Source organism: Arvicanthis niloticus, chromosome 5, assembly GCF_011762505.2.
Source record: "Arvicanthis niloticus isolate mArvNil1 chromosome 5, mArvNil1.pat.X, whole genome shotgun sequence".
In the NCBI taxonomy this organism is placed as follows: domain Eukaryota; kingdom Metazoa; phylum Chordata; class Mammalia; order Rodentia; family Muridae; genus Arvicanthis; species Arvicanthis niloticus.
The window spans coordinates 16,492,555-16,505,519 of record NC_047662.1 but is presented as its reverse complement, the minus strand read 5'-3'; the positions used below and the strand labels follow the sequence as shown (position 1 = coordinate 16,505,519).

The 12,965-nt window shown below is 52.1% G+C and overlaps 1 protein-coding gene across 1 annotated transcript; it reads right to left on the bottom strand.

Annotated features, from left to right (window-relative positions):
* Positions 1-5,198: 5,198 nt before the first annotated feature.
* Fam43b (family with sequence similarity 43 member B) lies at positions 5,199-12,247 on the bottom strand. Its single transcript, XM_076933891.1, has one exon. The coding sequence runs from the start codon at positions 11,764-11,766 to the stop codon at positions 10,774-10,776; it is 993 nt and encodes a 330-aa protein (XP_076790006.1). The 5' UTR covers positions 11,767-12,247; the 3' UTR covers positions 5,199-10,773.
* Between the last annotated feature and the right edge of the window lie 718 nt (positions 12,248-12,965).

The following is a 12,965-nucleotide window of genomic DNA, read 5'->3' as shown; positions in this document are numbered from 1 at the left end:
TGGTACCAGGTCCTGAGAGGGCCAGACTGCCATCTGGTGGCCTGCTGGCCACACTGGAAGCTATCATTATGGAAGTTACCCAGATTAGTTAGTCCCTGTGGGAGCAGACATTTATTCTGGCTCTGCCAGGGATCCCAGGGAGATTAACAAATCTCCAGCATTGTGGTAGTCCAAACAGCATCATTTCTGGACGGAAGCCCCCTCGTCCATTTTTGAGCGAAAACGAAAAGGCAAGCATGTGATGTGCTGGCCACGCCTCCTGTATATTCTCACCACCAGAGTTCCCTGTTTTATGTGTTAGTGACACAAGCTACTGGGACTTTGTTAGAGCCAGCTAGGAGACAAAAAAAAAAAAAAAAAAAAAAAAAAGTGTCCGGGATGAAGAATTTGGCATTCGTTGCAGCCAGAATCCAGCACAGCGAGATACTGCTTTTCCATAATTCATAGCTCAGGGAACACAAAGCTTTGTTCTCTGTGGTGGTGGCCTTAATTGTCAACTTCCCACAGCCTAGGATCCCTGGAGAAGCGAGTCTCAGTGGCACATCGTCTAGCTCAGGTTAGCCTGTGGGCATGCATGTGAGGAATTCCTTCTTTAATTGGGTTAGTGGAGGCGGGAAGACCCATGCATCAGTGGGCTACATATTCTGTGTTTGGGATTTGGACTGGAGAGACATACAGGGAGAGCTGAGTAGCAAGCACTCACGCCTTGAATTATCTCCACTCTTGACTGTGACCTGTTCAGCTTCAGTTCCTGCTGCTGAGACTTTCCCACAACGATGGACTGTGACCGGGAAGCTGAGTAGCCCCCTGTCTCTGCCGGGTTGCTTTTTGGCGTGGTATTTTATCACAGAGACAGAGATGGAAGTAGGGCACTCCCCTTCTCAAGACCATGGTCTCTGCTTCTTTAGAGGTTCTAGTAGACAAAAAATTACATGTCCATCGGCAAACCCCCAAAGAGCCACTGGTTTGAAAGCCGAGACTCAGATCTAGCAATTGTGTATTCCTTATGCTTGGCTGACCAGAGGGAGGGGGTGGGGGATAGCTCTGGGATGAGTTCTAGGTTGGCATAGTAACCAGCTCTTCTACATGAAAACACAGAAAAATCTGCCTCTGGACCCTCTGACACTTCCCTAGCGAGTATTGTCACTTTCCTTGGCTACTTGAAAAAGTTAATAGGGGGTGACACCACCTCAGCATGGCTGCCTCTTGCCTGCCTCAGCTCCCTCCTGAGTCCAGTGTGGATGATCAATCCATGATGGCAAACCTCAGATTGTTCAAGTGGCGTGCTGAAAGCCAAGGCCACAGAGGGGGATGTGGAGGGGAGGATGTTTGTATCAAGGCATGCACTGCAGACGCTTCCTTCCTGACTTGTCAGGCACAGATTTTTTTTTTTAAGATTTATTTATTTTATGTATATGAGTACACCACTGCTGTCTTCAGACACACCAGAAGAGGGCATCAGATCCCATTACAGATGGTTGTGAGCTACCATGTGGTTGCTGGGAATTGAACTCAGGACCTCTAGAAGAGCAGTCAGTGCTCTTAACCACAAAGCCATCTCAGATGGCTCAGCCGTTAAAGGCTAGGCTCACGCTCAGATTTCTTGCTGGTGCCAACCTTGATTTCATTCTCCGCCATTTCTCTCTCCCCTCCCCCCTTCTCTCTCTCTCTTTGATGAGGAGGTTTTTGGGTGGTAAACTTTACAATTTAGTCCATAAGTATAGATTATCAAAATGGAGTCATGACTAACCTGATAACCTGGAGACAGGAATATCACCCAGGATGTCCCATGTAGAAACCAGATGCAGCAAATACGGGATGCCAAATGATCCTTTGGGAGCAAACAATCAAGGTTTCATTGTGTTTTTTTCCAGCTAAGGTGTTTGTACATAAGCCTGGCTGTCCTGGAGTTCACTGTGTAAGCTAGGGTGGCCTCTAACTCACATATCTGCCTGCCTTCTGCCTCTTAGGTGCTAGGATTAAAGGTGTGCACCACAGTTTAACAGCTTCTCATTTGATTGACATTCTACCTTGGGTCTGGTGACACCACTTTATGATGTTTTCATGAAAGTCTAGGAAAAGAAAGTGGGGGTGGACATGGAGGTTGTGATGAATAGGCTGTGAGCACATATTAAAGACGACCCTGCTCAGTCCAGTCATGCCCCACCCCTGTCCTCCCCACCACTGCCATCTTGGCTTCTTGTGCTCTAGATCCTTGGGGGCTGGAGAGAAGGCACTTCCAGGTACCCACACAACTAGGACTTTTGTTTCAATGTGACTTCTGTTCAAAAGAGCAGATGCATCAGAAAGGAACTTGAGGGTCAGGGAGAGGTGCACTGTGGCAGATGTGATCTGGTTCCTTTGTGGCCCCTGGTGCCAGGTCGGTCTTGGCTTCTCAGTGTTGTGAAGGGCTATGGTGGATTCAAGTCCCGGCAGCTGTCCTGAGCAGGGAGGTTCTGGAGTCTGTGGCAATGGTGGCAGCTCTCCTGGCTGGCTGGTTCTGCAGCAGGGTCTATAGGTGTTCCCGGTAGCTCAGCATAAGCCCGCCTCTTAGCTTTTCCCATGTGTCAATCCTCACTGAAGCAATGCATGGGAGCCTCTGCACCTGCTGGGTGGATTGGGATCTGTAGCAGAGCCCTGTGCTGGATGGACTAGGATCTGAGGCAGGGCTCTGTGCTGGGTGGACTGGGATCTGAGGCAGGGCCCTGTGCTGGGTGGACTGGGATCTGAGGCAGGGCCCTGTGCTGGGTGGACTGGGATCTGAGGCAGGGCCCTGTGCTGGGTGGACTGGGATCTGAGGCAGGGCCCTGTGCTGGGTGGACTGGGATCTGAGGCAGGGCCCTGTGCTGGGTGGATTGGGATCTGAGGCAGGGCCCTGTGCTGGGTAGACTGGGTTCTGAGGCAGGGCCCTGTGCTGGGTGGACTGGGTTCTGAGGCAGGGCCCTGTGCTAGTTTTGATTCACTCTCATCTTTCCTTTTTCTACTTTTTTTTTTTTTTAATAAAATGGACATCTTTTCTTTAAATTACTTGAAAATTGATCATTTTCTGGGCCAGTGAGATGGCTTGGCAGGCACACACATTTGTCTCAAAAATCTGGTAGTCTGAGCTTCAATCCCTAAAATTTATGTGGGGTTGGAAGGAGGGAACCAACTCCATAAAGCTGTCCTCTGAAGCCCGTAGGCATCCTATTGCTGCTGGAACCCAGGTTCCAGGGTTTGGGTAGTGAGATTGGCCTGCTCCATCCACACTGTCTGAGATACCCCAACACCAGAACATCATATAAACCAAGGATTGTGTGTAGACACAAGTTTTAAATAATATAGATATAACACATATAATCATATATATAATATATATATGTATTGTGTTATAGATTCTATTATAATATAGCATATGATACAACATATATACATATTAATATATATAATGCATACAATACACATATAACATATATTACACTTGATTAAAAACATACAAACACAAATTAAAGTTATTTCTTTGTATTATTTTAACATTACCATAATTAGTATTTTTCACATTTATGATAGCTTCTCTAGCTATTTCCATTTCTTCTCTCTCTCTCTTTGTTTCTTTATTACTGAGATATGCTCTCATGTAGGACAGGATGGACTCGAGCTTCTTATGTAGCTGAAGCTGGCATGGAATTTTTTAAAAAAGATTTTATTTATTTATCTATTTCTTTTATTCTGAGTTAGGATGTCATATGCATCCCGAGGCGGCCTGGGACTCACTGTGTAGTAGTCAAGGTTAGCTTCAGACTCACAGAGATCAGCCTGCCTCTGCCTCCTGAAGGCTGAGATTAAAGTTATGAACCACGCATGACTTATGTGTATGAATGTTTTGCCTGCATGTCTGTGCACCATTCGTGTGTAGTGCCCTTGGTGGGCAGAGGAGGGCATCAGAGGCCCCAGAACTGTAGTAATGGATGGCTGCAAGGGACTATCGTGCTGCTTGGAATGGACCCTGGGTCCTCTGAAAGAGCAGCCAGTCCTCCTAACTGCTGAAGCAACTCTCTAGCCCAAGAAGTGAGTTCTGATGATGTACATGCAATAGACACTTCCTAGACACGTTTTCAAATAGTGATGCCTTAAGCATACTAAACAGGAAAGGCTGGGTACATTCTGCAGCTATTTAAAGAATGAGTTGGACTTGAATCCGGGAAGCTGCAGGACCAAGTGTGAGGTAAGTGTGAGCATAGCTCTTTGCAGGATAATGTGTCAAAGACCGATTGTTTTGTGAAAACAAACTGCAAAACCTGTATCGTGTGCATGAGAGGGGAGGGGGAGTGCAGACTGTAATATCAACCATGTAGGCGTGTGCATGCTGCGGTGTGGCAGAATGGGACATCAGCCGTGGCAGGGGTGGGGGTGGGGGTGGGGGTGGGGATGGGGGGAGGGTACTCACTTTTTCTTGTGTATTTGCTGTTTCTCTTTTTTCAAATAAGAACATGTTGCTTTTATGATTTTGGGAGAGGAATTTAATGAAATTTAATAGATCTCTACGGAGTCTGACATCTGGAGCTGCATCCTTTCAGACAGATTATGCAATCTCTGCCGGGGCCTTGGCTGTTCCCTGGTTGGTGTTCACTCCATGGCTGACCTGTTCAAGGCAGATTTCCCAGGACTCACCACCATCTACGCTTCCGTGGGAAGGATTGGGTGGTCAGCTAATGGGATGAGGGCCTCGGCTCATGTGGTAGGCGAGATCTCTGCGTCTTCTCTGGTCTGGAGACTGAGTAAGACACAGAGGGATGGGAGGCTGTTCTTTTTGATCCCCTAGCTGACAAAGGCTGCTGGAAGATCGCCTGGCTTCAAAGGCTGCTGGAGGGTCCCATAGGGTCCCTAGGGGCAGGAGATCACAGGCAGGATTATGGCCGAAAGTCAACCACCTCACCTGCTGCTGAGTCCTTTTCTGCCCCCAACTTCAGAGGCAGCTCGGACCATTCCTCACATTGTGGACAGATGCTGAAATACACCCCACTTCACAAGCCTCTTGTGATCAAAGGAGATGGGGCGGGGGCGGGGACCGGGTGGTTTACGTACGTGCATCTCCTTTCCTTGGTTTTCCATCCTTCTCCTCCAGGAAATCCCTACTAGGTCTATTTCCACGCCCTCCCCAGGTTTGACTCCACCCCTCCCCGGATCTGACTCCACCCCTTCCAGGTCTGACTCCACCCCCTCCCCAGGTCTGACTTACTTCCTACAGTTAGTTCTGTGCATCAGATAAAAAGAAAACACTTTAGCCTGGGGTAGTACTGGCTGGCCTCGCTCCAGCTTTCTTTTGATTTACTTATGTCTTAAGTTTTGGAGACGGAGTCTCGTATAGCCAAGTCTGGCCTCAAAGTCACTACATAGATAGCTTCAAGGTGGATATCCTTGAAGTCCTGATCTACCTGCTTCCAGTTGAGAAGTGTTGAGATGACAGGCACGGGCCACTATGCTTAGCTTAGCAGTCTTGTCTTTGAGTTGTTTTAAAGTCCCCTGGTAGGCCATCTCATAGAATGGCCTGTCCGAATATTCTCTAAAGTAGGGCTGCCGAGGCCATTGCTCCCAGAAAGGAGCAAGCCTGGGAATAAGGTAAGCATCACGTACATGATCCAGGTCCCAGAGTTGCACACACTGGTCTAGTGACATAATGCAGTCACATGACCACATTCAAGATGGAGGGGGCTGCTGGAGACAGATTTTAGCTTGTGAGAAGAGGAAGTAGCTTCTACTACAGACTGGAAAAGGACGGAACTGGCCAGATCAAACAAGAGTGTACTGTCTTAGACACCGCTCTATTGCTGTGAAGAGATGCCATGACCACAGCAACTCTTATAAAGGAAAATATTTAATTAGGGCTGGCTTACAGTTTCAGAGGTTCAGTCCATTATTGTCATGATGAGAAACATGGTGCATGCAGGCAGACCCGGTGCTGGAGAAGGAGCTGAGAGTTCTGCATTTTGATCCAAAGGCATCAGGAAGAGACTTGAGCTTGAGACCTCGAAGTCTGCCCCCAGTCACACGTTTCCTCTGACCATGCCATACCTACTCTATCAAGGCCACACCTACCCCTACAAGGCCACACCTCCTAATAGTGCCACTCCTTATAAACCCATTGGGGTCATTTTCTTTCAAACCACCACACAGACTCCCCAAGGCAACCTGGATAGGAATACTAGCTAACTGTACTAGAAAACTCTGGGTCCAACTGAGAGATCCTGCCTCAAAGAATAAGGTGTGTGTGTGAGAGAGAGAGAAAGAAAGAGAGAAAGAGAGAGAGAGAGAGAGAGAGAGAGAGAGAGAGAGAGAGAGAGGAGAGTTTTTGTCATCAGCATCACACACACACACACACACACATACACACACACACACACACACAGATGCACTAACATCACACACACAGACACATGAAAAAGGTCTAAGATATTGGATCCAACATTTTGGGGCTCTGATTGGAGACCTGGGATCCAATCTCATTTTAGTTCTGCCTGAGGAGTTCCAGGTAAAATGGTAACAGCACTAGCTACCTCAAACTGTGTAACAACCAGTACACAAATTACATCATCCTCCAACCATCTAAGAAGTCAGCTCACCTAGAAATGGGAAATTGAGGCTCCAAAAGCCTTTCAGAACCTGCCTGAAGTCGTATCAAAGTCCACCAGACTGGCATTCAGCTTGTCTCAACTATGCTGACCTGAAGTCTACTCCCTGTGTACTAAACTAGAGGCTGCAGCTGTCTAGGTGACCATTCCTCTGCCCATCGAAGTGCCAATCCCAGCCAGTGAATCTGGAAGGCAAGTACCCATCACCAGAGGCTGCTCTGCTCTGGGAAAGTCAGCTCTGGGATTGGGGAGAGCCCAGCCCAGAGAGAGGACCCTGACCTGGGGCTTTGGAGAGCTGAGCAGACCTGTAAGTAGCAGCTTTATTTAGGCCATGGGTCTCCCCAGGCATCGTCTCACTGAATGAGGCAACTGAGGATATCCTACCACATCTGACGGAAGCTTGGCAGAGGGACTCTGCCTCCACCCACTTGGTTTCCAAGCCTATGATGGCTCTTCTGTCTGGCTCACTCATTCATGTGTTCATTCAGCAAATAATCACTGAGCCCCACCAACTCTCTGTCCTACTGTAGACAAAGATGTGCAGACATGGCGATGAATGTGTAGGATGAACACGAATGAGACATTCGGTCATGGTAGTTCAAGGACCATGGGGAAAGCAGAGACCAAACCCTGGGCTGAGTGAGAGCAGAGATCCCCCCTGGAGTGGCAGGAGCAGAGGAACATGGGTTAAGGAAATTTTCCAGTAGGTGGAGCTGGGCCTTGAAGGATGGATAGGATTGAAAACAGAGGCCAAAGGGGAAAAAAAAATCCCCTCTCCTCCCCTCCCCCGAAGTGTGAACAGCAGTGCAAAGGCCTAGAGGTAGAGTGTGCTCTGACACCTGGAAAACCAGGAAGCAGTACGGGGACACACACCCGAGAGCCAAGATGGCTGGCTGACAGGCCTGCTGATCATGTATCGAGCTATGAACGTGGCATATCACATTGATCACTGGTCAGCCCCTCTGGAGCAATCGGGGAGATGGATTTAGGCCCCACAGTTCCCAGGAGAGTTTTGTTGAAGGCCTCTCTAGGGCAACACTTCCCACTCTTTATTGCTGTGCCTAAAGTGCTCCCATAATGCACCTCTGGCTGGGTCAGCCAACAGGCCCAAGCCTCAGGCTTGAGCATTCAGAGGGCCTCCCATCACTTAAAAAGAGAAAAATCTCCCAGGCATGGTGGCACAAGCAAGAATCTTGGGAGCACTTGGGAGGCAGAGGCATGAGGATCTTTGGAAGTTCAAGGCTAGCCTGGTCTCCATAGTAAGGCCTCCAGGACAGCCAAGGCTAACACAGTATGACTGTCTCAAAATAAATCAGTTTTTAAAAACTGTACACTCACATCATTGACATTATACAAAATATGAGGTCATGGACCAACAAAATATGAGGACTACCTTAGTATGTTAGAGCCCCCCACCTTCTCGTAGTTAGAACAGGGTGGGTAAGCTCCTCCCCCAATTACATCCACCCACTTGTTCCCCATGGCATCAGGAACAGACGTAAGACTGAAAAAATGTGGTTTAAAAACCAATAGTCCAGCTGGGCAGTGGTGGCTCACACTGTTTGTTTTTGAGACAGGGTCTCATGATATAGCCTGGGCTGCTCTGGATCTTGCTATGTAGACCAGGCTGTCCTTGTACTCACCAAGTTCTGCTGGCTCTGACTGCCTGGATGCTGGGCTGGAAGGTGCGCACCACTATGTAATCCAAACACTAAGAAGGCTGAGACAGGAGGATTTGCGGTCAGTTCTAGATCACTTTAGGCTAGTAAGTTCTAGGTTGGTCCAACCCACCCCAGTTCTAGGCTACAAGCAAGGAGTCTAAAGCCAGAGCAAGAGATCTGAGGACAGCAGGCTGCCCAAGTGCTGAGAAGTAGGTGTGGTTTTCAGGACACACCCTCTCCCTGGAGGACAGGGGTGCCAGGAATCTGGGGCAGCCCCAGACACCCGACTCTGGCCAGGTGGCAGCTGGAGACACTAACTAGCCTGTGGTATTTTTGCCGCCTTCTTTCCTACTGGAGGGTAGGTGTTGGTCCAGCACTCCCACCAAACACACTGGAAATGGGCTTGTGGCAAGGAAGACCACTTCCAGGCTTTTTCTGGAGAGCATCGCTTGAGGGAAGGGGGATGCTATACCAGTGTGTTTGCGTGTGCACTTTGTGTTGTGTGTGCCAGAGGAGGAAAAAGTGGAAAACTGGAAGCAAGCCTGTAAGTTATCATCTGCTGCCTGCCCCTTGAATTCTAGGCACTTCAGGTATGACTATCCCAGCTCAGGAGAGGGCTCCAGTAGCCACAGCACCTGGCTCTGGTACCCTAAATGGACCATCTGCTGTACCATTTGTATTCAGAAGGGCATGCTTGTAACCTTATTACTTTGTGAGACTATCTTAACCAACCCTAGAGGCTTCCCCTGAAGCCCACAGCTCTCTCCAGGTGTGACATGTCACCTCTTCTTCTGTCTGATGTGGGATAAACACCAGCAGAAACCTTGACAAGTTGTACAAGGGACACAACAGACAGGACATTGCTGCCTAATCAGTCACCGGCGTGCACTAGCTTTCTCCAGCTGACCTCTGACCCTGTAAGCATCCAGCCATGGTGTAGTGGCTGCTGCCCCCTGTTCAGGGAAATATGTCACTTTAATCATCAGTGCTGAGTAGCTCCAAGACCAGTACCTAGCTCAGGCCAGGGCTGAAGATGTAAAAGCTCAAAATTCACTGTCCTAGGATCTGGACACATTCCTCCAGACTTTCAAAAAACAATCTGGGCTGCTCACCCTCTTCTCCTACCCTCTGCCCTCCTCTCTTCCCTGAACCGGGTGGCACCATGGTCTATATACAGGCTATGACACATACATAGTTAAAGAGAAGCCCCTAACTCAGCATACACTCCTCCCACACCCCCACACAAATGCCCCAGAGAGACTTGCATCTGAGTGCCTGGTGTACAGACATCGTGGGAGGCAGAGACAGACAGACTGATGGGATAGACAGGGACTGTTCCTCTAGGACTCGGCTGGTGCGGTTTTCAGACAAAGCATATGTTGCTGCCTCCTCCCCTGACATTCCGGGAACAGCTTCCAGGCAGCAAGCAGCAAGCCGGGGATCATGGGAGGTGGCCACCGACACTTAAAAGGGGCATTTTCTGGGCCCTTCTCCTGTCCTTGGTGTTTGTGATGACAATCTCACCCGAAGCAGACCTGGCAAACACAACACAGGAGGGGTGACAGGCCTGAAAAGGCAGACCCACTTTATTTACAATGATCAGTAGATGACATAGATCTTTGGGTTTTGATGGCCTTGTGGAGACACCTGGACTGGGCTCACTCCCATCTCCGCATTAGTGCCTCTTCCTCCCTCAGCCTGCATGTGAGTGCAGCTGTGGTCGGAACCTGCTTGCTCTGAAAGCCTTGGCTTGTCTGGGACACGTGTTCTTACCTCCTTGGGAGGTTCCCTCTTGGTCCAGGATACAGGGTACCTAGAGTAGACCAGTTCTCTGTCTGCAGAGAGGAGATGAGCAGAGTCCTGTAGGAAAGCCAAGGCAGAGGCTTGGATAGCTGCCTAGTACAGGGCTGTTACCTGTCTCATTCTGTTCTTTGCATGTAGACAGGACCATCTCAGTCCCCTTTAGAGGCGTAGTAACTGTCCCTGTGTGTGTGGCCCCAGGTGGGAGCCCTCTGTGGGGTTGACCTCAGTTCTCCCCAGCCACTACACCCTCTTCCTTATCTGAAATCTCTCTAGGGTGGTTCTTATTACAAGGAATAAGAGACCAAGGGCAGGGCCATTACTCCTAACCTAGACCGGGTCGTGGGTTCAAACCCACCCTCCCGGGGTTCCCTTTCTCCTGAGAGGCTGTTTTTTTTTGGGAAGAGAGCAGGTTGGTTGGTTCGTCTGTGGGCAGAGACTTGGCATAAAGCATGAGGGCAATTCCACAGTGGTAGGCCAGGGAAACTCCCAGTGTGGGGACATACGGACTCCCCTCCACCCCCCAACAATCAAGGGCATATCCTACTTCACCCTGAGCTAGGATGAGGAGCAAGGCGACCATAACAGTGACCGCGAGGGCGGCAGGCCAGGGACCATGGGGGCGGAAGCGGGCAGGGCCGGGTTGGAGTTCAGGTCAATCTGCTGGGCCGGGTCTAAGGGCCCCGAGTCCTAGTCCTGCGCTCTCAGCGCGCCTGGCCCGCCCGCTCCCTGGAGCCGGCTTTCCAGCGGCGGGGCTGCGCTGGTGGCGGAGGTGCCGGGGCACCCCGCAGGCTGCACGTCCTCAGCTCCCGGGCCAGGCTGAGCACTTCGGGCCGTTCGTGCTGCAGGGCTCCCCCCTCGCCATCCCGATCGTCCTCCTCCTCCTCCGCATCCTCCTCGTCCTCCTCCTGGATGCTGCTGAGCCGCGGAGCCCCGCGACCGCGCTCGCCCGGCGGAGGCCGGTAAGCGCACTTGGCGTTAAGCAGGCGGCGCAGTGGAGCCCGGGGTACCGAGGCGGCGGCGCCCCCAGCACGGAGATGCTGCTGGCGCACGTGGCGCGCATCGCTCTGGCGCTGCAGCCGCTTGAAGTCGCTGAAGGCCGCCAAGGCAGTCTGGTGGAGCAGGCGGGCCAGGGAGCGCGCCTTGTGCGCCCGCGCCAGCAGCACGGCGTGGCAGCGCAGCACCACGGCCTTGTGGCGCGCCTGGTGGCGGTAGACCCAGGTGAAGACTCGCGGGTGGCGCCCATCCGCCGCGCAGTAGGTGATGCGCGGCAGCAGGTAGGCGTGCGCCGGCCTGCGGCCCCCCGAACCCCCGGAGCCGCGCTCGCTCGGCTGCATGCGGATGCCGTACGGACCCAGGGTCAGTTTCATCTTCGTGCCCCCTCCCGGCCCGCAGCGCGCCCAGATCCTGCCCACGGCGTCGTCGGTGCAGCCGTCGCCCTTGGCGTGCAGGGTGACGGCGTTGCCCAGGTACCACACGGTGTAGGTGGGGTCCTCCTTGTTAAGCTCCACTTTCTGGCGCCGGCTGCGGAACACGCGGCCCAGACGCTCCAGCGGCCAGTCCGGTAGCAGGTCCGGGCAGGAGCGCAGGAAGCTGGAGAGCAGCGACGTGTAGGCGAGCCCGGGGCTCAGGCTCTTCGCCTTGCGCTTGGCCTCGTCCTCCACTAGCACGAATTTGTTCCTTCTCCAGGGCAGCATCGCGGCGGCTCAAAGGGCTGGGAGCGCGAGGAAGCTCAATTGGGTCCTGGGAAGGCCAAAGGTGCTCAGAAGCCCACCGCCCAGGACTTGCGACAAGCCGGGCGGCGGTCGAAGACAGTCCTTGCGTGAGATGCCCAATGTCCGGAGGGGCTGGCTTCGCAGATGCCCGGTGCCTAGCCGGGCTGGCCACTGAGATGCCCGTGCGGCTGCTTGATCGACTTGGGAGAACAGCTTCTCCCAGGAATGACTCCAGCCGTCTGGGAAGCAAGGAGGGACAGGGTCTGGAGCAATAAATGTCCTCCAGGCCCGACTATAGGGACGACTGCCACTGTCCCTGCCGCCGACTCGGCGGCAGGGACGTCTCTAGAGCAGGGGCTGGTGGCTGCTGGATGAGGTGGACCCAGAGCGCGGCTGCAGTGGGGACTCCTTCAGGCGTCGCGGCTCCACCTCCCATGGCTGCCTACATCACCGGGCGGGACCGCTAGCTCTCTTGTCCCCTCCCTCTTCCCCCCCCCCCCCCCCCGTCCGCGCAGACTCGCGCTTCCCAAGACCCAGCACAGGCGCATTGGAACTGTTTTAAGCTTTTGGAAGGATAAATAGAGGGGCAGCGAAGGAGTGGGAATCCCCTAAAAATATTGCGGAGGGATTTCCGAATGCAAATTTCTTCAGCTTCACTGGTGGGCTCCAAGTTCCCAGGAAGAGCCCCTTCTCTTTCTAGGATTCCCGCCTGTTGCCCCTCACCCACAGAGCGTCCCTACCCCCATCTCTGAGAGCCGAGAGCAGAGATTTGGGGTGGGTTCCTGCTGGGGCCTGGTGCCCTTTGCCTCTTTGCACAGCAAAAAGCCAGCTGAGGTGACCGAGAAGAGCAATGGAAAAATACTGCCTTTTAGTGAAGCTTTCTCCCGGGTTCCTCCAAGGTCGTGGGCTAGGCCGCTTCCCCTGAACTGAGAGACCGACTAGTCACACCACAACACCAGCGGCTGGTGGTCAGGAGAGAATGGAGGAGAGGATTCTTGATGGTGGGGAGGGGTTTCCAGAGCAGACCTGAGTCTGTGGGGATTGCAGCTCTCCCTCTGGTCACAGTGCAGCCTCTGGCTCTTTGAAGATTATACAGATAATATCCTATCTGCAGAGAGTGCTTTCTGAGTTCCCAAGTGTTTGGCATTCACTATCTCATCAAATCCTTCAGACAAGACAGT

What these genes read in the sequence shown, in the direction of transcription:
- Fam43b (XM_076933891.1), bottom strand. Translation starts at nt 11,766, where the DNA reads ATGCTGCCCTGGAGAAGGAACAAATTCGTGCTAGTGGAGGACGAGGCC.